This window comes from Microchirus variegatus (assembly GCF_963457635.1).
Source record: "Microchirus variegatus genome assembly, chromosome: 1".
Classification (NCBI taxonomy): Eukaryota; Metazoa; Chordata; class Actinopteri; order Pleuronectiformes; family Soleidae; genus Microchirus; species Microchirus variegatus.
Window position 1 is genome coordinate 42,056,976 of NC_139802.1, and position 26,307 is coordinate 42,083,282.

General features: G+C 39.7%; 1 protein-coding gene across 1 annotated transcript in view; it reads right to left on the minus strand.

Moving 5' to 3' along the window:
- Positions 1-25,363, minus strand: part of LOC310933289 (protein unc-13 homolog B-like) — a gene marked incomplete at both ends in the record, with an annotated part of 62,140 nt that extends 36,777 nt beyond the window's left edge. The window contains 8 exons of the mRNA XM_083896735.1: positions 2,050-2,263; positions 3,396-3,453; positions 3,586-3,659; positions 5,446-5,569; positions 6,789-6,906; positions 9,191-9,290; positions 17,185-17,214; positions 25,342-25,363. Of these exons, the coding sequence (XP_083752861.1) occupies positions 2,050-2,263; positions 3,396-3,453; positions 3,586-3,659; positions 5,446-5,569; positions 6,789-6,906; positions 9,191-9,290; positions 17,185-17,214; positions 25,342-25,363 (740 nt within the window). The remainder of the gene's footprint in view (positions 1-2,049; positions 2,264-3,395; positions 3,454-3,585; positions 3,660-5,445; positions 5,570-6,788; positions 6,907-9,190; positions 9,291-17,184; positions 17,215-25,341) is intronic.
- Between the last annotated feature and the right edge of the window lie 944 nt (positions 25,364-26,307).

Here is a 26,307-nt window from a genome sequence, read left to right on the forward strand (position 1 = left end):
AGCCCCTTGTGGTGGAAGGGGAGCAGCAGATGTGATCAGTGAACTTAGAGACTTCTTTAACGGGCTAAAGAACCCAGTGTTTGAGGATTGTGTTTTGCTATTTGGTCCTGGAGCAGGCACCTTGTCTTGGTTGTTTATCATTGAATTTTGTCCCAAGGGTTTCTCTTGTGAGGAACTTGTTAATTTTTCAAATTTCTTATCTCCGTCTTCCATCACTGACTGTTTACTTTGATTGAGATATTTTCCGTCCAACTGTGCATGGCTTTGAGAGCGCGTGGTTTCCGATTCATTTTTGTTTTCACACGGGTTCCCATCTACCCCAGCTGAAAAAAGCTTTAAAGGATTCAATTTCCCCAAAACGGAGTTTCCTGGAGCATTTTCAGTCTCATTTCCTTTTGTGCTTTTCTGTGTTTGACTGAATACGGGGGCTTTTAGTGATTCACGCCTGGGATCGTGACCGTCACGTGGTAGCGGAGAAGACACGGAATTTAACGACTTTGCGGGAGGCGTTTCTACTGGAGAAACAACTGCTACAGGAGCGGAGTTATTTGATTTAGGGATAAAGGATAAGAGCTTTGTCAGCCCAAACTGTGAGGATTGAGCTGACGGTGGCTGTGGACATGAGACGGGCGGTTTGGGGCTTCCTCCGACTCTGTCAGTGAGAGAACTAAACAATGAGCTCATGGCATGTTTTACACCCGAGCCACCCTGGTCAGCAGAAGTCTGCGACTGCGTTGGTTCTTTTGGATCCTTGGATGTCGTAGTTTGGTCCTCTCCGAAAGAGTCGGTTCTGTAGCTCCCTTGTGATGATAGCCTGGATTTGGTTGGTTTAGGAAGGGAGCCGTACTTGCTAATTTCCTCCTCCTTTTCTGCAAGGTATTCTGAAACGGTCTCAACAAGACACTGGAGTTCATCCATAGCGTCCACATATTCATCACTGGGTTCTTCGACAGGAGAGAGCGTGGCCTCTGGAGTCCATCCGCCAATTTTAGTTTTTCCGCCCTTCTTATCGCGATGACCCTGAGAATGTTCTACGTGGCCCTCATAGTTGAAAGAATACCGGTCTCTGTAATGTCTTCCAATTTCAGAGTCTTCCGCAAAGTCAATGTCATCAATATCGTCCTCTGCTTCGAGGGAGAAGTGCACGTCTTCAGAGCTGGCGTGATCGAAACGAAACCGTGCTCTCATTCTGGCGTCTTGTTCCTTCTTGTAGTTCTCCAGAGTGTGGTCCAGCTCGTTCTTAGCCCACATCCTCGTCTTGTAGAGGAGCTCGTTCTCGTGCGGCCGGAGGCATGACGTCAAGCGCTCCTCCTCCTCCTGCATCTTCACCTGCCGCACGAACACCTCGCCTCTCTTCTCTCGCAGAAGTGCAAGGTCAGAGGGAAAAGCTCCTTGTCTCATTTTATCCGTCTCTGCGTTGAGCAGCTTTCCTGGGTTCCTTAGCGTTTTCTTTCGCCGTCGGTCGATTGTGTCGTAGGCCTCGGGGTAAGTGGCAGGCAGAGAACCGTAGCGTTTGTCATGCTGATGGTTAGAAGTGTGCGATAACTCCGGGTAGGACGGTCCCATTCGAAGAAGAACGTTGTCCTCCTCGTCATCTAGGAAGTCGCTCAGCTGAGGCTTGCTGTGGCCTTTGTATTTGTACTCCCAGTCTTCTACGCCCATGCCCGAATCTACAGGTATAATCCTGACCCTTCCCTTGTGGTTTAATGATCTAATTTAGAATAAAGGATGGGGGGGAAAGGATAAAAGGAAAGGAGAAGAAGAGCCAAACAAAAGAAAAATGCAAACAAAAAAACAAGTTAAGCAGGAGATGTAGAAATCAAGACAAGAACAGTTTCATGCATCTATTCACCAAAGAAAGAAAGAAAGAGGAACAGAAGAAAAAGAAAGTACACACACGAAGAAAAGAAAAATAACATCACAGAACTGTGGATCCTTTTTTACTTCTTTACTTCCTACTTTTTTATTCAACACTCAGTATATTAGTATTTTTACGCCTTAAAGTAAGGGTGTAAGAAGTGAGTATTTTACCTGAGTGGCTTTGCCTACCTGCTTCCTCTCTGGTCCCTGTAGTCCAGGTCAAAACTGTGGACAGAGTCCGTGCAGGAGTCTGGATGCTGCGGCAGCCGAGGCCCCATGGGATACTGGTGCACGGAGGAGTTGGGCTGAGCCGTGGAGTGGTAACGCGGAGGCAGACTGTTGCTGGTCTCGCTGCGGTAGTCACTGTCCCGGTCGTCGACGGCGCTGTCCTGGTCATCCAGAGCTGCCACACACCACACAACGACCAGAATCATGAGTAACCATATGTTACAGGTATTAATTTTTGCTTTTTTTCCCCCTCATTTTCTATTCTTTTAAGTGTTGTCTTGTATTTTCTCATACAAAAGCCTCAAAAACACTTTTAGAAGACTACAAACTCGTTTAAGATACACAGATCTGCAATTATATGTGATTTGACCTTCAAGACAATCTTGCATCTTACAAATCGGGGCTGAAAATATACAAAATGACAAATTCTAGGGTATAAAACATGCATCTACACTGTTATTTTTATTCAATAGTCTTATAATAGGTCATTATAACCTTCAGGAGTTAGCCATAGGCAGCTAGACTTGCTTTACTAATTCCAGTTACCTGCAGCTAATTGTTTGTTCATAAAAGGTACAATAAAAATCAAGCTTAGACAACTTTTAGAACAATAAAAGTTCAGGTTTTATCTTTTTTTTAAAGCAATAAAGTGAAGGATAAGCTGATGTTGTTGATGCCTAAAGGTGATATCAAGTATAAATACAGTTGAGCAAAGACTGCCAATGTAAGAGCTTGTCTTGTGACATTTATATAAAGATTAAGTAAACACGGGTCATAAACATATATGACATCAGCACAGGGCATACAGTAGATGAGAGGAAAACAATAGCAGGAGGAGGATGGAGAATTCATTAAAAAAAAAAAAAAAAGGATCCAGGAAAACTCATAAGAATGATATAAAATGCAATGCAGTAAAATGCAAAGGGAGCTTTATAGATTATATGCTTTTCAGGGGATTATAGGACATTGGGTCATGCAGAGGGCACTGAGGATTAACCAGGAGGGAGAACTTGATCAAAGTGTGTTTTTTTTTTTACATACTCAGTGGTTCAGCCCATCCGAAATAGTTGCCTGGTAAAAGTGCAGATGTTAGACGTGAGTCACACAGAGGAGGTGGAGGTGTGAAAATTTAAATAATAATAATACTTATAATAAAAAGTGTTGAAGAAGTGGGAGAATAAGGAAAATAAGTTTTCATCGTTCTTTGATTTGTGAGCAAACAAAAATAATCTTCATTTCAAAGGTAACCTTAGTGCTACAAGGATGGATAACTGTCGCCATCTAGAGGCCGACGGCGGTACACTCACAGCACTGAGAGGCTGCAAATGGCAGCGGGCGACTCTGGACGTCATCCTGAAGAGGGTACTGAACAGAGGAGAGGGAATAAAAACAGCAACACGTCAGCAACATGTAGTAGTACTACACAGGGACGCACAATTGGTTATTTTTAGAAATAAAAACACTCATAAATAAACACGACAGAACCTTGAACTTTACCTCATCGTGTATTCTCAGCGTGTTGATGTGCTCCAGTTTCCCCGTCCAGTACTGAGCTTCGTCGTCTGGGATATCTGGAAGCATAAAATATAAAACATACATGTTATCACGCTGCTACAGTAAAACTCCAAACATGGTCTTCTATAATACATTTGTGCCTTATGTTTAATTTCTAATGAGCTTTTTTACCCTGCTTATCCAACCTGAGATGACAAATTAGTGCTGGGAAAGATCAGGTTTTCTCACCAAAAACCCTCATTTCAGGCGGGGATTTGCTCTTCACAGCAGACGCACATTAAAGGCCCCACACACTCGCAAAAGGCCAGGGCTTCAAAGACACACACACACACTGACCCAGACCCTTTAATGAACAGCTCTGGTGGCACAAAGAGTCACGGAAAAGCCTCCCGTGCAAACCTTGAAAGGTTTTCCTCTTAAAACAGAAGAGGGAAGAGGTCGCGTCTGCTGCTGTGTCCCGCTAAACACACGGTTATCGTGTTTTAACTTTGATGTCATAAGGTTTGAGGTCTATGTGCAAGAATACCTTTTTTTTATCAGTAAAATTTACATACAAATGTATGTGTTTCTACAATAATTGTATTGTATTGATATGTCACCAAATCTAAGCCACACTGGAGTCAGATAACATAATAATGTAACCTTGAATTGTGATAAATAAAACCTAAATTCACATATATATACACATATATATATAGCCTATATATCAGTCTACTAGTCAAGATATTAGATACTGTATTTAATGTGTTCTATATACTCTATATACACAGAACTATTATATTTAATAAGCTAATAAGAAGATATATTAAACTTAATTTGTAATTATGTGCAACCGGAAAAATTGGGCATCATAAATTCATATAAATACAAGGTTAAAATAACATAAATATACTATACTATACTAAATATACATAAATATAGACACATCACATAAAAAATGAAACATAAACACAATCAACTCCCTGTATATAATAACAAAAAAAGTGAGTTTTAAGAGATTTAAATGTTGCATTACTATATTTATAATAACATAAATATTATATAGATAATATATATATATATATATATATATATTATCACTAAATAAGGTAAAGAGGCAAAGGAAAGAAAAAAATGCCATAAAACACCAAGAAAAACAAACAAAAAAATCTATTTTCATCAGATAAGTGATCCGTGTATTGAAAAAAGTAGAAATATAAGATATATATCTATATATATGGAAATGTTGCTGTGGATAATTCCAGATGGATTTCATCATATAAACAGGTATAAAAGCTTTCTGAATATGGCTGCTTTAATCGCGTTAGCTACGGCTAACGGAAACAACCTGGAAGGACAAAATGATATTTACCAAAACCTTAAGTTAATAAAAGACAAAAATCCTCAGTGGAGCCAGAGACGGTGGACAACGAGACAAACAATCTGTGACAAATAATCTAAGATAAGACGACAAAGAGGTATGGATGCTAACTTGATTTAGAGAAGAAAATGTGATTTTACTCACGTCACGATCTTAACATACGCTCTGTTTAAGAGAAAATCGGTGCTTACGTAAAAACCCCAGAGCAGCAGGTTACACTACATACATCAGTTTGTCATGAGTCGCCTCAGGCTTTTTTTTCTCTTTTGTAGGGTCAGAAAAACAGACGTCAGACATTTTAGCAGGAGGTATTTGTGGCCTTTAACTCTGGAGATCAGGCCTTTGATTTGCTCGGTAGGAGGTGACCTGAAGCCTGAAGGTACGTCACATACTGTATATATACACATATATATTTACACCCACCGCAGCAAGAGCGGAGATGACGCGTTTGCCGAAAAAGTCTGACGCAAAAGAGTTCTCACCGAAAGGCAGCTCGAAGCGCGTGTCCAGCAGGACGCGGTGAGGTGTCGGGTTCTTGGTGCCGTAGATTTCGTCCGCTTTCATCAGCACTTCTGCGTCCAGGAAAATCCACTCGCCTGAACCCTCCTGAAATGACATGAATATATTGATATGTGAGGGGGAAACAACTCTGTTTTGTAGAGACGGTGCAAAGTGAGACCTTCTACCTTTTATTTACTGTTCTTACAGGGATTTGAAGTTTTGAAAATGACTGGGATTACTATTATAAGTTATTATATCTTGTCATTTTTGTTTTAAATGTGCTTTACCACAGATGAAAACCTTTTTGGATAACTTAAGCACGTGTATAGTTCCCCACATTCAAGGACTTTTCCCACAAATTCAAGGACCAGCAGCTTAAGATGAGAAGGCAACTTGTAAGAGCCGCTTCGCCCATAGTGACCACAACAGTTCAAGCACTTTCAATGACCCCATGTCTATTTAGAGTGCGATTTTCACAAACTTTCAAGGATTTCAAGGACCGGTGGGAAGCCTGTAATTAATAATCTGACTGCGTGAGTGAGTCCAACGCCTCGGGAAAACTACAGTATGTACTGTTTAGTTTTTTTTCTAAGCAAATTAAAGCAAAACAAAGACAAACACAGTATAAAAAGATTGTTTACTTTGCATAAACACATGAACTTAGATCTGAAATCTGATAATTCATTAAAATGTAGCATGGCTGTATTTACGTAAACACAAGCAAATTATCGCTCTTGCATGTGCGTAAAAACTAATGCAGGGCTAATGGCGTCAACGTTAACGCACATTAGCGCATGACGTATTTCCTTGAGGACTGACCGGAAAAAGACACACGTGATGTCATGTTTACGCGACTCCCGATAGTTAAAATGCTAAACTTTAAAAACAGAGAAACACAATACACAGTGCACAGGTACGCTAGTTATTTGTAGCGCTGCTCTTTTCGTTTAATAAACAGTCCGCTCCAGTTCCACTGTAGGCACGCTAACGGTGCTAAAAGGAGCTAACGCAGCTAACTGGTAAACGGTGCTGCGGCACGTAAACATGACGTAACGTGTATTTTTCTGGTCAGTCCTCATGGAAACTTGTCATGCGTTAACGTGCGTAACTAGTAAAAACCTTTTTTGTGTAAAAGCTGTTCCTTCACATTTGTGTAGTTGTGAAAAAGTTGAAATAAAATATTTTAAATTAAAATAAGAATATCCTTGAATATCCTTGCTGGTAACAGAATATACTTAGTTACGCCAGAGCAGGCTTTATTTTTTGGGGGGAAAACAAGTGTTCTGTAATGTACACCGTCTGCGTAGGTGTCGTGTTTTCAAACCTCCTCCGATTGTCGGACGCTCTTGAGAGGAATCCAGGAGGTTCCCACCATGGTGTCCCAGATGAGGCCTTTGTTCCACACCTCAACAATGAGGCCGAGGTCCAGGCGACTGATCTCACTGAGGAAAAAAAAAAACAGAGACATGTTTAGCTTTGGTAATAAAACTGGTTTCCTGGTAAAGAGCAGGACGATGGATTCATTATTTTTTTTATAAGTGGACGCTTTGTTATCAGAATTAAAACAAATGTCCAGTGTTTTATTCCTGATTCCCGTTCAGTGAAGCAGAAATTTCTACCTGGTTACGGTTTAAACTACGGGCTGATAACAAAACCTATTTCCTCTTTTTTGTTGTTTACTGGCCGTCATAATCCATCGCAGCCTTGTTTTTTTTAATCAATTTCGCGTGCTATTCAAAAGGGCTGAAAAACATTGTGATGACAGCAGTAAAACGGAATATCAATTTTGAAAAGGAGCCGTGACCGCGGCATTAGCATATTCCCGTTTATGACGATCAACAACGGGCCAAACAAAGGGAAAGATGAGAGGAAAGATAATCAAAGAGAACAGCTAATTGAGAGAAGTGTTGGGGGAAGGTCGAGCGTCCAGAGCGTCCAGAGTGTCCAGGTGCAGAGATAAAGGCTTTGTAAATCATCTGCTCGTGGAAAAAAATGGCAGAGAATAAATAAATCTAACGAGATATTAAAATAAAACTGTTGACAAATTTAAGCGAGGGGCTGCTTTTGTTTAAAATGTCAAAGAAAAAAAACATCTGTTGTTTAAATTAATTGATTTATCTTCATTGTGCATGTGTCTGTCAGGTAAATATGAAGCCGCAGACAGTTAGCTTAGCTTAGCTTATCAAGGGCTCATGTCACACTGTCAAATGTCACAGAAACACATATTGTTTTTCTTTTAAACGTCCATTTTTACTTCATTATTGTTAGTATCTGTCCGTCCGTACATAATGCAAAGTTACAACCACTTGACTTAGCTTAGCATTAGGATTGGACACTGGGGATGCTCATTAACTAGCTTTGGGCAGTGGCAGCGAGTAAATATTTCTAGCAAGATATTGAAAACAAATCTGTTAAATAATCTAACGGAGGGACTGCCGTTTTAATAAATTGATTTATTTTCATTGTGTATGTATCTGTCGGGTATATATGAAGCAACAGACAGTTAGCCTAGCTTAGCAAGGACATTATGCCACACTGTCAAATGTCACAGAAAAACATATTGTTTTTCTTTTAATCGTCAATTTTTACTTCTATGTGAAGTAACAACCACTTAGCGTAGCATTAAGACCGGACGCTGGCGATGCTCGATAACTAGCTTGCGCAGTGGCAGCGAGTAAATATTTCTAGCAAGATATTAAAATAAAACTGTTAACAAATCTAAATGAGGGGTTGTTTTGTTTATGTCACAAAAACATCTACTGTTATATTTAATGGTTTTATTTTTATTCATATGAAGCTGCAGCTTAGCTTAGCTCACTTAGCTTAGTGAGGTTTTATGCCACTTTGACAGTAGCTTCGTGTTTCTGACATGTATTAGTTTCAGGGACTGTGTAATATATACAAAAAATACAGTGATTTCAGTAAGAGAGGTGATGCTTTGTACTTTTACAAGTGTTTAAGACCATTTTTGCTACGTTCACTCTGTTAAAAATATCGTAATCTGGGTCATTGTCTAAATGAACATATTTGGTTGTCGACAGGTGGTTGCGGCGCGTGCACTGGAAACACCATTGAACGCCTTTGTGTTTAGAAGTCGAATTAAAGTGAGGCGGCGCATCATTAATGGAGAGTAGAGGGATGAAGGTCTGGAAAAACAAACACCGTTGCAAGGAGAGAGTTTACAAAAGACAAACAATGACACCCATGCAACAACGCGCCTCGTCCCTCTCGTCGCCATAGATACCTTTTCGCCGGGACAGTGATATGAGGAAATTAATCCACTGAATTATGGGAAGGGAAATGAAGAGCAGCTGTTTTGACAAAATGCCTTCCGAGAGGGAGTTGCAGAACTTGAAGAACAGACTTTTTTTTTCCTTTTTTTTTTTAACCTACAGAGCGTGTAGGTTTCAAAACAGAATAACAGGAAATGTGAGTCTGTGGACAAAGTGGGCAACAGTGTATGCGCAGCTTCACACAGATTATAATCTTTTAAGATAAACAGCCCATAAAGTCTTGTCAAGGGAAATATCTAGTTAACCTCAAAAATATGTGCCGTCAAAGCAAAAAACCAAGTGATCCAATACTTTGTGAGGTTTTCGCAGCGTTTTTCTTTCAACTTCTATGATTTTTGGCGTGTCTCACAGCTGCTAATTTAAGTAAATAAAATGTAATTAGCTCAAAATAAATCATAAATTCCACCCCATGTGCGTGTGTGTCATGACTTACAACATGAAATCCTGTTCCCAGCACGGCTGGTCGCCTCGCACAGTGATGGTGGTGCTTTTGACATTTTGCACCTTCAGCGTCACGTAGGTGTTGAACTTGTCTGAAAACAAAGGAAAGTGGGATTAGAACTCTCAGTTATAGTGAATATTTTCAACATTATACATGAAAATATACTGTATTTTTACTTTTAAATAACAACATTTGTTGTGATACCTTTGCCACCGAGCTATAACCAGCCATTTCATAAACATAGTCCTCTAATTGCTTGGCAAATATTTGCAGCTATAACTCACGTCCAGGTCACGCGATAGCGGTGGTGGACTTTTCTCTTGGTGTGTGCCAATTCTAGTCGGTTCATTATTCGGAAACTTCAACTGGAACAAAATCAGAGCAACCTCCCGAACCCCCCAACTTGGGATTCCAAGATGGCTGCCACTAGCATCGATAGTAAAACCACTCGGCTTCTTTTGTTGTTAGTTTCCTATTTGTTGTGTCACATTAAATCAGTCGTACACATAGTACTGTTCCAAATGTATCTGTTGACATGACGCTATACGCGGTCTGTGTTGTAGAGCGCCGCTATCGACAACTGGTGATACTAGCAAAGGCTAATTATGGCTAGCCTGGGATACGTTTGCGTTCATGTATTTTTTTTTTTTTTTTAGGTATAGCATATACTAAACAGACAGCTAATGGCTAAGAGGAAAGGAATTGGGCTCATATACAAAAGGTTGCTGGTTCAAATCCCAGGAAGGGTCAAGGGCTAGGTTAAATACAAGGGTCAAATTCACTATCAGTAAGCGGTGTGTGCGCAAAGCTAGCTTTAAAATTGCTTTAAATCTTGTAAATGACTCAACATTTACTGTGCGTCGATGCGTTGGCAACTGCCATTTGAAAAACAAACAAACAAACAACAACATAACACATTTGACCTATATTCTTTTCCATGGAAAAGACATAAACACATCATGACTCATCATTTATGTGATATTTGGGGTTTTCTGACTAGTGTTAGGGAATAATTATATTCTTTGTTCGTCTTTATTTGTGTAGACATCAGGGTCAATTATCAGCAACTGTACCAAACAAACACACACAGGTTTGTGCAGCATAAACCCTTAACCTCGCCCATAACCAGTTCACACCGAACCCTTGCTTTAACCGAACCACAATACAAACCACAATAGCCCTAAACTTAACCAGATTAGTGCAGGTGATACTGAACAGACTCTTTGTGTGGGCAGCAAAATGATATCAGGAGCTTGAGCAGGAGTGAAAGCAGCAGACAAGCCTCCTCCCACTCTCTATGCTGAGCCAAGCCAGGCCAGACCAGTGAATTGACCCTGTTAATCTCCAATCACAGGCAACCCCACACACACACACATACACAGAGTGAGAGTGAGAGCAGATACAGGATCCAACTCCCTGCCACTGCCTCTAACATACAGTATAGTGTGTGTAACAGAGGGAGCTGATGACACTATAAAGCTACAGTAAAAGGTCTCCGTCAGACCTGATTCCATCAAGACTGCACGTGGATTCCAGTTTGGATTAAAGGCGATTCTGCGATTCTGCGGGAACTTTTGTGACGCCGATTGTTGATCTCAACATCAGCCTCTGCAGAAAGTGGAGTCACAACCAACTGTGCCAGCTGTCAGCACCAGGCGGAGGGTGAGGGAGGGTGAGGGAGGGGAGGGTGATGGAGGAGGGTGAGAGGGATTAGACACAAGCCTGAAACACAACAACCACTTTTCATTTCCTGCTGCAGGGCCGAGCGTCAAACTCGTCTCCCCCTGTGTCTCTCCTTTCAAGCAGCATAAATCTGACCACTACCTGAACACAGGTGCTACTTAGACTTAGAATTGAACCCTTTCTGTTATTTATACCCTTTATTTAACATGGATAAAACAATCCTAGTCATAAAATATTAATTCGGAAGAAAAATATCATTAGAGAAACCATGGAATATACACATTCAGCCATAAATAGGACAGAATATACAGAATCATGGGTCCAAAGAAATAGTTCCTGCTGCAGCTCGACAATAAAAGCTATAATTAATTCTATTCTATTGAACATTACATGAGCTGAAACTCATTTGTGTGTGTTTTTAATGTCTGAAACCATACAAAATAAAGGTCTTTTAGCTTTGAAATTAGTGCTGGGCGCGTTAACGGCAGTAAATGGCATCAACGGCGGTTAATGGCATCAACGTTAACACACGCTAACGCATGAAGCGCTTCCATGACGACTGACCGGAAAAAGACGCCCGTGACGTCATGTTTACGACTCTCTAAAGTAACGCTTAACTTTAAAAACAGAGGCGCACATACGCAGTATATGGGTACGCTGGTTATTTGTAGCGCTGCTCTTTTTCGTTTAATAAACAGACCGCTCCAGTTCCACTGTAGGCACGCTAATGCCGCTAAAAGGAGCTAATGCAGCTAACGGAGCTAACTGGTAAACGGTGGCACGTAAACATGACGTCACGCGCGTCTTTTTGCGGTCAGTCGTCATGGAAACGCGTCGTGCGTTAACCTAGTGCCCAGCATTAATTTATATTCATCTGGAAAACAGGCTCTGTCAAGAAAAAACTATCAGACCTGACTGAGGGAGCGTTTGTGTGTGTGCAGCAGCAGGGCAGAAGTGGGCGTGCGTTAACCTAGCGCCCAGCACTACTTTAAAACCACCTGTAAGTGTCTTAACTTGGACTTTTCTAATGAATAAACCTTTATATGCAACTTAGTATTATAACAAGACTATAATATATACAAAATATATTAACCACAATTCTAATCTTAGCCCTAAACATCCTTCTTCATCCATGAGGTCAGTGTTTATGTCAGAAAAAGTCCACCTTTTGTACGTATGGGAAATAGAAGCAGAGCCTCAGCTGTTCCTTAAAAGTCAGACCACCTGACCGGGGTTAAACAAAGATTTTCCCTGGTTACCGCGGCGACATATTGAAACATTTACTCAGCACATAGCCTCTAACACGGCAGCCAGATAAGCAAACGCGACTCTTGACACAACGAGACAGTAAAAACGGCCGTCACGAGGGCGGACTCTCGCAAAAACATTCCTCTGCCCGTCGCTCGGCGCGTAAACTCAAAATAAAAGCTCAAATCAGACTCGTGGACAAATGGAACCGAGCTGTAAACAAGCAGCGGAGTGACAGCTCTGTCAGCGACAGGACACGGACCCAATTAAGTGTCTTAGAGGACAGCGGTAACAAAGCCATAATTACAAAAGGAGCCTGGGGGATGTTCAAGCCTTTCTCTAATTAGATAGTCCATGCTTTGTGCCACCACTTGGGCCGCCTCCCATGAATAGAGGAGATGAGATAAGGCAGGAGGATGTTGGATTAGATAAGAGCCACTTAGTGGCTGTGGGACCTTTACAGCAGGTGGTGTCCACTATGCGTGGCCCGATATGATCTGCACTGTGGAGGAGGAAGCGCGCGGTAACTGGCTGCAAAAACACAAACCACACATGCATGAGTCTGGGCCATGATGGATTGAGGCCAATACTGGGATAATCAGTGTCAAAATTATATAGATGTAAAGATAATGGATAATAATACATTTTATTAAAGAAATTATCCTAATAATGTGAAATTAAGTGAATAAATAAGACATTATTGTTTTGTTATTCAAATATAATACACCAAATCAAGTGTATATTTGAGTTATTATACATTTTTATTGATATAATGCTTTTAAATGGAGCTCAAAGATGCTTTACATATAATAAAAAAGTAAAAAAACAAACAAAGGCAAGACAATACACATAATTCCATTCTCTCACCATTCACAGGCAACAAAACAAAATAGATAACACTAAAAACAAGACCTAAACTCGCAATAAAAACACATTAGAATAGCTTAAAATAACAGTAAATTTGAACATACGAGTACAGTCCCAATTACCAGTATTATTATCAGTCAGGGTAGAATTAACAGAAAATAACTTCAGAACCCTGCAAATTTAGACTTATAAGATATGTTCCCCATTCGTTTGACCAATTTGACAAGAATTATTGATCATTATGAAGAATTATTAGATTTTTGGACAGTAAATCTTCATAAATCAAGCTTTGTCCAAACCCTAATCTGAAATGACACCTGGAATCCGATGAACTGCAGGTTCACAATATTTGGTTTTTATCAGACTTCCATGCTCGCTGCGTCTTCATCTAATATTGATCGACGATGAGTTTTTTTTTTCGATGAATTAGTCAGAGAAACACAGGTAGGTCGGAAAGGCTTGACATTTTAAAATTCAGGCGGCTCATCAATGTTGCATGAGACACGACTGCGGATACAGAGGACTTCTTCACCGCAGCCGAAGATCATCCGAGGTTGTTGTGCGAGCATTAAAAAAAACAATACTTAAATTCTCAGGCACGCAGAAAAACAGACACCGCACATAAATTCAGGAACACACGGACACGGGCGCTTATCTAGCCCGAGTTTCCTGTGGCCGTTTCAGTGGAAAGTATGACATCTGGCCGGTGGCCCAGACGAGGTCACCTCTGGTTTGACTTTGCACAGAAAAACAATTGATGCAATGTCCTGAAAAGTAAAGCCTTAAAACCACCTTGGTGAAGGTGTGGTGGAAGCACATGATCACACAGACCTTGTGTAAACTTCCTTCAATGGTCACACAACTCTCTTTGGAGAACAAGTTAGGATTATCACACGGACTAATTAACAATGAGGAGATGTGTTACATATTCCTTTCCCTAAACCTGAATAAACACAAAGGAGGGACTGGTATTTCCCAGAACTCACATAGAAATGGGAAGTACAGTGACATAAAGGCCAGAGAAAAATAATATTTGCACAGAAGTACAGTCAGTACAGAGTATATTAAGTGCATATCTATCTATCGATCTATAGATCTAGCTTTGATACGCAGCTGTAGCTGGTTTGAGTGTGTTTTAAACAATTAAAACAAGTTTTCTGATTTTCCAGCTTATTAAAATGTGAATATTTTCTGGTTTCTTGGCGACAAATAACAAATAAACCATTAAAAACTGAATGGTTTTTGGTTTGTGAACAAAACAAAACATTCAAGAATATCATAATTTCCAGGTTTGGTAAACACTTTCTCAACATTTTCTGAATTTAAGGACCAAACAAGTACTCATTTAATTGGGAGAATGATAACTCAGTAATATATTACTAAATTTATAAGCAAAATAACGCTCAGTTGCTAATTTACCACATGAAAATGTGTTGTGATTTCTTAAACACTGGACGTATGGTGCTGGAGGAAGCTATCAGAAGCTAGCACAGTCATGGCTAACTGGGTAGCAAGAGTCGCTAATGTTGCTAAAGTCATGGCTGCCATTCTTGGTCGCACATTGTCCGACAAAACGTCAGGACAACTTTGAAAGCTCTGTTTGTGTAGTGTTTGAGTTAAATGTGATTTGATTAGCTAGCACCTGTGTTGGTATGTTTGCATAAGCTAGCTTTGATTAGGCCTTAAACTAAAAATTGATAAATAGGTTGAAAAACGTTACTACATGAAAATGTGTTGTTATTTCTTAAACACTGGACGTATGGCGCTGGAGGAAGCTAGCAGAAGCTAGCACAGCCGTAACGGTCATCGCTAACTGAGTAGCGAATTGAGTTGCTAATGTTGCTCAAGTGATGGCCGCCATTTTTGGTCGCACAATGTCGGACAGAACGTTAGGACAAATTTGAAAGCTCTGTTTGTGTAGTGTTTGAGTGAAATGTTATTTTATTAAATGTGATTTGATTAGCTAGCACCTGTTTTGGTATGTTTGCATTAAGCTAGCTTTGATCAGGGCTGCAACTAACAATTAATAGGTCGAAAAATGTTGATCAGTGTTTCTCAAACTTGGAAATAAGGATGTTCTCAAATCCCTTCTTTTGTCCACAAACCAAAATGATTCAGTTTTTAATGATTTCTTTATCATACGGAGCAGAGAAACCAGAAAATGTATTTAATTATTGAAAAATCCTCAAACCAATTAATCAATGATCTATGTTGCTCTAAGAGGCTGCCATGTTTTTAGTTTGGTTTGAATAACTTGGATTAAATATTAACATTACTTTAAATACCAAACAATACGATAATAACAGTATTAAGTAACCGTTTAGACTTCCTGTGTAACCTGAGTTGTAGCACAAAGTTAGCGTCGTAGCACAGAATTACCTGTGTTGTTTGCTCTGTGGCAGGCGTGACGTGTGGTGTGACACGCACACACACACACACACACCCCCCACACACACACACACACACACATAAAACCAACAGAGGCTCACAATCTAAAAACAATATCTCAGAGAAGCGGAGACGCTTCTGTCACGCACGCTCGCCTCACACTGGGTGGGAGTGCTGCATCATGTCAGCCGTACGTCTCTCTTTTCATTTAGGGCACACGTGAAGTCAAGCAACGTCTCTGTCACTGTCCACGTGAGACCATGTGTGTCTCACACTGTGAGTGAGTGTGAGACATGTGGCTCATTTTTGGGAAACAGACCTTTTTTTTTAAACGTCTTTGTCACGTGAGAGAGCCACAAGTGTCTAAAACATACTGTCTGTCTGTCTGTCTGTGACAGTCAGATCGCCATAAGACTTTGGATATGGGTTGAGCATGGCGTGATGGTGTGCATCCTTGATTTTCACATTTTTTGGAGTAATTTTAATTTTCACTGATTTATCACCCTACACCAGGCAGGCAGCGGCTCATCAACAGTAGCTGCGCTGTCTGGAGCGCGGAGGTGGGAGTGAAGAGGCTGTCCTCACAGCGGATGAGACATTTTCACACGGTTCAATGCAGAACACGGTGTTATACTGAAACAACGAGGTGTCCATTCACCAATACGCAAGCACATATTTATTTTGCATTAGCATGCTACTACTTTGCGGCTAACTTGGCGAACCCGTTTCCAAAGGTAAGCTAGCGAGGCTACGATTAGCGTTAGCGTAGGGCTAACGTAATACAAACACTTTGCAACCTCATTAGGCACAATGCAAATTTCATTTTAGATTAGCATTCGCGTAGCTAGCTGTTGTGACTGTTGTTCCTTATTGTGCATTACCATAACTGAAAAATCTTCTTCAGCTCCCAATATAGGAATACATACCTCCTTTGTGGCACTGTACTAGTGCCACAAACACGGGACGCCTATATTTGTCCACAAAGACAAAAACTGAGACTGGGGCTGAACGATTTTAATTAAATATTAACAGTAATTGCGATTATTTTGACTGAAATTACGATGTGATTCGAGATACTTTTGAAACGCACCTTAAAACCCATTAGTACTCTTTGGCTTTTCTACGAGACGTTGGTTTTTTATCTTTTTTTTTATAGTTTTGTATTGTATGAACTGTATATTTGTGTTGTTGTCTATAGTATTTTTATTGTTTTATTGTTTGTTCTTAGGTCAATGAGGTCACACGTTTGTATGTTTTGTTATATTTATTTATCTCTGACGTACAGCACTTTGTTTCAGCTGTTGTTGTTTTTTAAAGTGCTTTATAAATAAAGTTGGATTGGATTGGAGTCGAGTTGAGCCTTTTGCAAATTAGGATGAGGATCCTCTGCTACCTGTTGATCTGAACGTAGCCTTAGAGCGGATGCACCCATGGATGAAAAGGGGAGGGGCTTAGAGGGATGCAATGCAGAGACCTGCTGCATAATTGACTTTACAAAGGTCAGACAGGGACTGAGAGTGAGAGTGAAAATGTCAGCAGCAGCAGATCCAAAGCTGCCGGAGCTGGTGTCTGCTCTGTGACAGGGCTTTAAGGTCGATTTACCCGGGTGGAGATTTAGCCGCTCACCTGTGCACGCTTTGGCGCGGAAGGACCGCAGTATTAGATCATGCTAAATCAAAAACCTGGTTCTGGGAGGAAGGCCAGAATTTGAGTGATTAACCTACCTATGTGAACATGTCGCCTACACGTGTGTGTGTGTGTGTGTGTGTGATGTGATGCAGACTTTTTAAATGACTCACCTGGAGATCCCTGGAGTTTGGCTTTTTTCACTGTAAAAGAAAAGAGAAAGAAATCAATTGAAGTGATTTTATCCCGAGGGGGGGGGGGGGAAACAAGCGGGAGAGACGTAAACACGCAAAGAACACATTCATATGCAGAGATGTGAATGAGCCGTGACTCGCCGCCTCGTGACACCTGAACAACAGCCTTCGACACTTCACGTGTTTTGTCATGAATAAAGACGACAAAAACAAAAAATACACACACACGATGTTTCCGTTGAGTCACTGTGTGGGTTTGTAATGACACAAAAACACACATTACCCATAAAATGACCATTAAAGAATTAATAATAATAATAATTTGTCCAGGAGTCGAAAAATTAACAGTATATTTACTCGAGCTGAAACGATTAATCGATGACTAAATTAATCGGCAACTATTTTGACAATCGATTAATCAGTTTGAAGCTTTTTTCATGATTAAAACAAGATTTCTGATTGTTTTAGCTTCTTAAATGTGAATATTTTTTCTCTGTTTATTTGCTCCACATACGTTTTTTAACATTTTATGGACCAAACGATTAATCGAGAAAACAATGGACAGATTAATCGATTATGAAAATAATAGTAAGTTGCAGCTCTAATTTACTTCGTTTCGTGATATGATTGTTTTGTCATTTTGACATAATTATTCTCATTTTCATTTGAATAGCATATTTAAAAAAAACGATTACTGTGTGATATTTGTGTCGATCTGTGTGATGTTTTCTTCCGTCCGGAGAGTATGATGAATATTTAACCTAAAAAAAAAGTAATTTGACACACATTTTGGGGCTTTCAGTAAATATAGCGCCTCCTACTATTTGATAATTGTGCCGTATAATATATAAATATAATAAGGAACTATAATCCCGAACAGTTGTATTACAAACAAACACACAATGCCTGATCTGGATCAGGACAGATGGACTTGAAATAACAAACAAACAAAAAAAAATGTCTGGCAGCAGCAGCCACTTCCTTAAACCTCAATTTAATCATTTTATTTTTAGACGCAGCATCTTTATTCCCCCGCGCTGATGCATCCATACAATAACGTCTGTGGGATTGCGAAGCGCTTTGCAGGGCGGCGTGGGATTAATTGTGATTGCAGTGCAGGAATGTAACCTACTAAACCTCTGGAGCCTGCGACGGCAGATGGACAAGGACGGGATGACGGAGGCACAAATGATGCTTTTCATAATTTTCTATGTTTTAGCCGCTAAAGTCTTTATACTGTATCATTATCGCACACACAGAAAAACAATAATCGCAGTCCAGATACATGAATGTTAAGAGTTATATCCACAGAGAAAGGAGATTGGATAGATTGACCAGATTTCCCAGTGTTAACCACGTCAGAGAAGAACCCGAAGCTTGCACAAAGCGTCACTGTGCAGCGATAAAAAAGGGATCAGTGGAAAAAGTGAAGACTTTTTCGCAGTCGCTGACCAATCACAGAGCAGAGGCCTCTCACGTCCTGATTTGCATGATGTTATTTAGAGCCGTGACACACAAAAGCAAAGGGTCATAAAAAAAAAAAAAAAAAACAGGAGGCTATTACAGTGGAAACTGATGCTTATCATTCCTCTGTGGGGTTTAGAGGCCATTCAGGCTCAAACAGTGCTGCTGGACACACAGGGTTTACCAGCATTTACTGAATAATTATTACCAGAATGATCAACACTACCGACTTCCTGAATTGATTTAATTCCGATTCATACTGTCCCAAATTTGATTTGATTTCATTTTCACAAATTCAGTGCAGAATCCATTAATTATCTGTTTTTGTGTATTTTAGGGTTTGTTTTTAGTGTGTTTTTGGTATCATTACACATCAAAAGTCCTGACAGACTGCAAATTGTACCAAATGTGAATTTCTCTAATCTGGAGCATCATTAAAAACAGGGCTGTGCAATATATCGATATTTAGATTTTGATAAGGTATCTGTGATTACTTTTTTCTGGTTTTAAAGGGTGTTGTATTGATAATCATCATATATTGAATACACTCGCAAAAATACACTAAATAATATAAACTAAATATGGTATATATAAAAGTACATTATTTAATCATAAATAGTAATGTTAAGCCTAATTATTTGTGTTTTTGACCACATTTATGGTCAGTATTATCCTTCCTTTAACATAAAAAACAAGAAAGAAAGCAGGTATTATCTGAAATGAAGGGTAATAATAAGTGTATTTTAAGATCATGTAAAACAGATCATAAACAGCAGATATTATATTTTAGAGTGTATTTACAGTGTATAGTCGGCTTTTATAAACACTGACAATACTATAAATAAATAAATAGAAAATATCCAGGTGTTATTTATAAGCCATAATGCACAGCCTTTAAGGTGCATTATGTAATAAATGTAAAGCAACTGGCCATAAAATCCTCCTAATATGTCACAGAGACTCAGGAATAATGTTCATATAACAAACTGAACTCACCAACGACAACAGTACAGACAAAATATTTGCATTAAAAAATATATTTTGCAGACTGCAAATCATGTTTATGTTTTGAAATCATGTTTTGGCATGTGGCGCCACCAACCGCGTATAACAATCATTGCAGTCAGTAGAGTCTCAGCTGCCGTGCAACCACGGGTTGCCAGTTACGTCAGAAAACGAAACCTAAAAGACCTCTGTATTGTGAATTTAAATGTAGTAACCGTTTTTGGCCACATTCTAACATATGGCACCTTTAATTAAAAAATATAAATGTTTGAAAATTAAACAATTGACCCCAAAGTAGTGACATTAAGGCACTTAAAAAAAAAACACAACATAATAAAGTCATGAGGGATTATTAAAAACTCAAAGTTCAACATGTACAGTCTAAAAGCGAATCAGACAATTTGGAGTAGTTCCCAATTCGGTCCAGCAGAGGGACTTCTATTTCAAACAGGCTGTTGCATGGGATCATCAGGTGGAGAGAGAGAGAGAGAGAGAGAGAGAGAGAGCAACAGATGGCCAGAGGATTACTGTCCACAATCTTCTAAACGCTCTCTCTGCCTCTTTCCCTCATAATTCCACCGCTCTGAACGCTCGCTGCGTTCAGCCGAACCACTCTGTCCGAGGCTCTAATGTAGTTGCAGCGCAGCTCGACTTCTGTCTTTCAACCTCAATCCAGTTTTACTCATCCTGCTGCTGCTGCTGCCGAGCCAACATCGTCAAAAACGACGACAACTTTGTTGTGTTTGTGTGTGTGTGTGTGTGTGGTTTTCTTTTTCGCTCCGTCACCGTTGGCCAACACGAGCGCGTGTCAACAGATGAGTCAAGTGTACAAAAGGCGCGATGATGCGTGAAACAAGCGGGACATCCTGTGTGGTCACCGTTCAGCTGGTGATAAATAAAAGCTGAGGTGATGTAATGAGAGGGAGGGGGGGGGGGGTTGGAGCAGGGAGTCTCCTCATTCACCACCATCGCCGTTTCATCTCATGCAGATGATAATGAGAAGCTGTGACATCTGCTCTACGCTTCACAACAGCACCTAGACTACTGTTCAAGAGTTTGGGCTCACGTAGAAATGTCCTTATCTTCAATGAATATAACATTAAAAGACTCAGAATATATACACTCTCTATATTCTTAATGTGGTAAATGACTATTCTAGCTCCAAACGGAGCATAATGGAATATGTACATAGGTGTATAGAGGCTCATTTCCAGTGTTCTAATACATTGTGTTTACTAATCGCGTTAGAAGGCTATTGGATGATGAGAAAACCCTTGAAAACCCTTGTGCAATGATGAAAACATTTGGTGGTCTATGGGACATCTGACATCTTATGCACCTACAGATTACTCGATTATTCGAGAAAACAATCAACAGATTAATCGTTCGTGAAAATAATCGTTAGCCGCAGCTCTATGTATTGAACGTGGACAGAGAATCTCTTAACGTAGCTTTCTCCACTACATTATCCCGCAGCTTACTCCCATAGACCATATCTGAAATCTTATGCACCGAAAGATTACTCGATTATTCGAGAAAACAATCGACAGATTAATCATTCGTGAAAAGAATTGTTAGTTGCACTCTACTATGTATTAAACGTGGACCGTGAATCTCTTAACGTAGCTTTCTCCACTCCGTTATCCCGCAGCTTACTCCCATAGACCATCTTTAAAAAGTGGTCTATGCGACATCTGACATCATATGCACCGAATGATTACTCGATTAAATCGAGAAAAACAATCGACAGATTAACCGAATGTGAAAAGAATCGTTAGTTGCAGCTCTACTATGTGTTGAACGGGGGAATCTCTTAACGTATCTTTCTCCACTCCATTATCCCGCTGCTTACTCCCATAGACCATCTTTAAAAAGTGGTCTATGCGACATCTGACATCATATGCACCGAATGATTACAAGATCAATCGAGAAAACAATCGGCAGATTCATCGATCGCGAAAAGAATCGTTAGTTGCAGCTCTACTTTGTATTGAATGGGGGAATCTCTTAACATAGCTTTCTCCACTCCATTATCCCGCTGCTTACTCCCATAGACCATATTTTAAAAAGGGGACCTAGAACTTAATTCGACCAAATGAGACCAACCCGGAAGTAACAATATTTTTGCATAGTGCACGAAGAGTAAACAGAGGAGTCGTCCAGAGTTGCTGCAATCTGCACTCCCACCATTAGATGTCACTAATTCTTACGCACTTGGACCTTTAAAGCTAACAGTGCTGGTGCTGCATGTCGGGGTCCACGTGAGCCATGTGTCCACTCGCTCAGCCCCGTCCTCATCCACAGCAGGAGTCAACCCGCCACCCCCCCCCCCCCCCGTCCTCCCGGTCGCCCTCCCCAAAAAAATGTCCAGCGTTGTAAGAGAAAGCACTTAGACGTTATGTTATGTAAACACATCGCCATGGAGATTGGAGATGAAGCTTCTCAGCTACAGCGATCGATAAAGCGACATGGCCCAGCTGTGAGTTATTGTATCAAGAGAGTGAGTCACAGCGTCTGATGATCACACACACACACACACACACACACACACACCTGCCCAGACACCTGACAGTCCTGTATTTATGGGATGGAAAATGTCAACTGTTTGCTAGAACTCTTATCAATGAACACTGTCAGGGACAAAAAGTGACTTTTTTACCTTTCCCCAACGTGTTGTATTATGGTTTTTAGAGCAACATTAGCAACTTCAATGAAAGACACTAAACTCGAAAATGTTAATGCGATACATAGACAAGAAAAAAAACACATTGTTGGTGGTTGTAGCCATTGTAGCACGACGACACGTTACCTCCTCACGGTGAACCTCAAAGGTGTCATATGTAAGAATGTGGCCAAAAACGGTTACTACAAGTACTACGGTTACTTCAAATTCAAAATACCAAGGTCTTTAGGTTTCGTTTTCTGACGTAACTGGCAACCCGTGGTTGCTCGGCAGCTGAGACTCTAGTGACTGCAATGATTGGTAGACGGCGGTAGGTGGCGCCACATGCCAAAACATAATTTCAAAACATAAACATGATTTGCAGTCTGCAAAATATTTTTTTTATTCCTGAGTCTCTGTGACATATTAGGAGGATTTTAGTTGCTTTAGATTTATTACATAATGCACCTTTAATCTGCTACCAACTCATGATAACCACGGGCACGTTGACCAAACTCGAACTCCCTCGCTTCTACTAAATCACGGCACGGTTTAGGTTTGTTTTCCTACTCAACGTCGCTGCACGGCTGCATGAAACTGCCGTGACTTTGTTTTAAATGCAACACACACACACACAAACGAGTGACTAGCGACTTCGGCGTAACTGAATCGTTAGCATCAGCTATGACCGGAGCACAGAATCCGTCTGACACGGTCACTGGGCTGAAATACAGCGACGGGGTTTGTGATGCTACGAAATACAACCAGACTCCTCTGTTAAATATTGAGATTTAAGACATTTATTACCCTGGTAATTGTTGGAGATTAGTCCACGTTTTTAAGGATTGTAAAGTCTTTTTAACTCATATACAGTTCGGCATTGTTCGGCTTGATTCTTGTGAAGACACTCTGACCAATCGGTGGCCCGGGAGTGTGGCTCGTAGAATCGCCTCAGCTCGCTTGGAACCTCACGTTTACTCTACCACACAACCTTTTTAAAAAATCCTATATTTTTCAATCCATTTCAGTCTTTAAAACCGAAAGACTGAAATGGATTGATTTCACAAACCAACCATGAGTTGGACTCATCCAACCAACCGGACACAAACCAAAACCTATCAATTACCATATTTGGATTGACTATTTTCCAAATTTTTACAAACACATTATAACAATATCAATATCAATACCAGGAAGCTTCTAATTGACCAAAACCCGTATTTATTTGGTATTTTTAGCACTTTTTAGTTTCCTGGGGCTCTGCTTTAAGCTTGGATCGGTCCATTTTCTCTCTCTCTCCTCGTCTTCTTGGCAGTAATTTGTTTAAACATTGGTCTTGTTGTTGCACAGATTTATTTGGACGTTGCATAATGCGCTTTGCTTTGGTGAAGGATGCTACAGACGACAAGAGGGTTCTCCACCATCTGTGTGTGTTTTAACCAACAGACTGGAGCCTTATTTTGAAAGAGGAGGGTGGGAGGTGCCATTACTTATTATTATTATTTGGGTCATGTTTTTTTTTGTCCTTTGGAATTATGAATAAAAGCTGTGTTTTTAAAAGCCACAGAGGATTTAACTGTCATACTCTAGATTCAGAGGGTTATTATTTACATTTAGATTGAAAACATCATCATATCTGTAAACTATCATGAAAAAGAGGCAGATGTTTATATCTTAAATTTAGGAAAACCTTTAATTTTCTTTATTTAGAGGGGGCAAAATGTAATTTTTTGTGGTCTGACTCTAGAATCTCCCATTAATGTCTGTTCAGCACTTACATCTTTTGAAAGAAAATGAATGTAAAAACTAAACAAAACAAGTAAAGAGTGTCAAGTAAACCTTTTGGATGCTAGTTTTGTCGGTTTTTGCTGCTTTTGTCAAGTTTCTGAGAATATAAATGTGTACGTTTGTATGAAAAAGCTGTCAATGGTGTAATTAGTTGGTCTAAATTTGACTAAAACTAAGTTTAATTCACACAGCTCAAATCTAACGGTTGTTTTCTCTATCAATCGAGTACTTGTTTAGTTCTTAAAATGTCAGAAACAAATATTCTTCACTTCCAATGCTTTCCTTGACATGACATTATACGTTTGTTTCGGCACATTTAAATGTATCCTTTATCATTTAAAAAGCAATTTATTAAAAATCTAATTCCAGATTAGAAAATCGCAGTATTGCCCATATTGCGATTCTTTCCTGTTTTGGATTATTTTGTAATTTTTTTAACCCCAAAGAATTAAAGGTGCCATATGTAAGAATGTGGCCATAAACGGTTACTACATTCAAATTCAAAATACCGAGGTCTTTTAGGTTTACGTTTTCTGACGTAACTGGCAACCCGTGGTCGCTCGGCAGCAGAGACTCTACTGACTGCAGTGATTGGTAGACGGCGGTAGGTGGCGCCACATGCTAAAAACATGATTTCAAAACATAAACATGATTTGCAGTCTGCAAAAAAATTTGTTTTAATGCTAATATTTTGTCTGTACTGATGTCGTTGGTAACTTCAGTTTGTTATATGAACATTATTCCTGAGTCTCTGTGACATATTAGGAGGATTTTATGGCCAGTTGATTTAGATTTATTACATAATGCACCTTTAAATCATTTTCAAATGCCCTCATGAAAGAGTTTGTTTATATTCTATTACGTGGCCCGAACAGCTGCTATGTTGTGTGTACACTGCTCTAATAAGGAAAAACAAGTATATAATATTAACATTATACATCATTTATACTAAAATTGTGACTATATACATGTTTTACACGCATTAAGTAGAGTTTGTGTTTTTTTTTAGAAAGTTCTAGAATCTCTGAATGTGACAAATGTACCTGTTACTGTTGTGATGGTGATTCGCAGCCTGAGGGGAGTGAGACGTCTGTCCACACATAGATCATAAAAATAACTACTTTTTGGGGTTTCTACGTCGACTTTATCACCGGGAATTCAACAAAATGTGATAAAAGTCGAAGTTAAAATCACAAATAAGTGTTTTTAAAACTCACCTCTGACGCAAAGTAGCGACATGGCAGAGCGACGGTGCACTTGTTTGACACTTGTTTGAAGAGCAGGCGCAGATTTACATGGCACCAGCGTCCGTTAAGTTTAAATGTCCACGGTTTTCTTTTAAAACGCTTTAAATGTCCTCGTTCCTCGTGTTCGCGAGTGTTTTCGTGACGCCGGACTTCCAGCAGCAGCGGCAGCAGCGGGCCCACGCCACGGCCACGCCACGGATATAAAGTCCCATCACACACAGCTTTTCGCTCAGATTGACGGACAAACCTGAGAGAGGCAGAGTCAGAGGGGAGGAAGAAAGGGGCGGGGCTTCGTTAAAGGGCGGGGCTACGTAACTCTACCCCGACCAATCACTGAGAGGCACAGGTTTGCGGAGGAAACAGGTGACGCAGACACATCCGTGTGCAACTTTACGGTGTTTTTATTCACTATTATTAAATGTTTGCATATAATATGTTGTGATTCTTAATTGATTTGGAGATTTATATTAATATTTTATATTCAAACATTTGTATTTCAGTCAAAAATTACTTTTTTTCCCTTTTTTTTTAAAGGTCCTGTCTGTAACTTTTATTGTATTGTAATTAAATAGCATATAAATGCTACATATTGTATCCTATTTTATTAGCCAGTGGCTAATTTATATCTCTAGTTCCGTATCAGGTTGGTGTAATGGGGATTATTTGTTATTCTTATTTAATTTGGAGCTTTATGTTACTATTTTATATCCAAACATCCTAAAAACAAAAATATATTTGTGCCCATTGTGTAACATTTGGGAGGGTTTGTTTAACTTTAAGTGAAAACATTTGATATAATTAGAATTATTATTGTGAACACTCACGTCTAAATGCTACAGATTGTGTTCTATTGTATTAGTCAATATAATCAGAATACTTTATTAATCCTAGAGGGGGAAATTAGGTATTACATGAAAACAGACATTAATTTACACA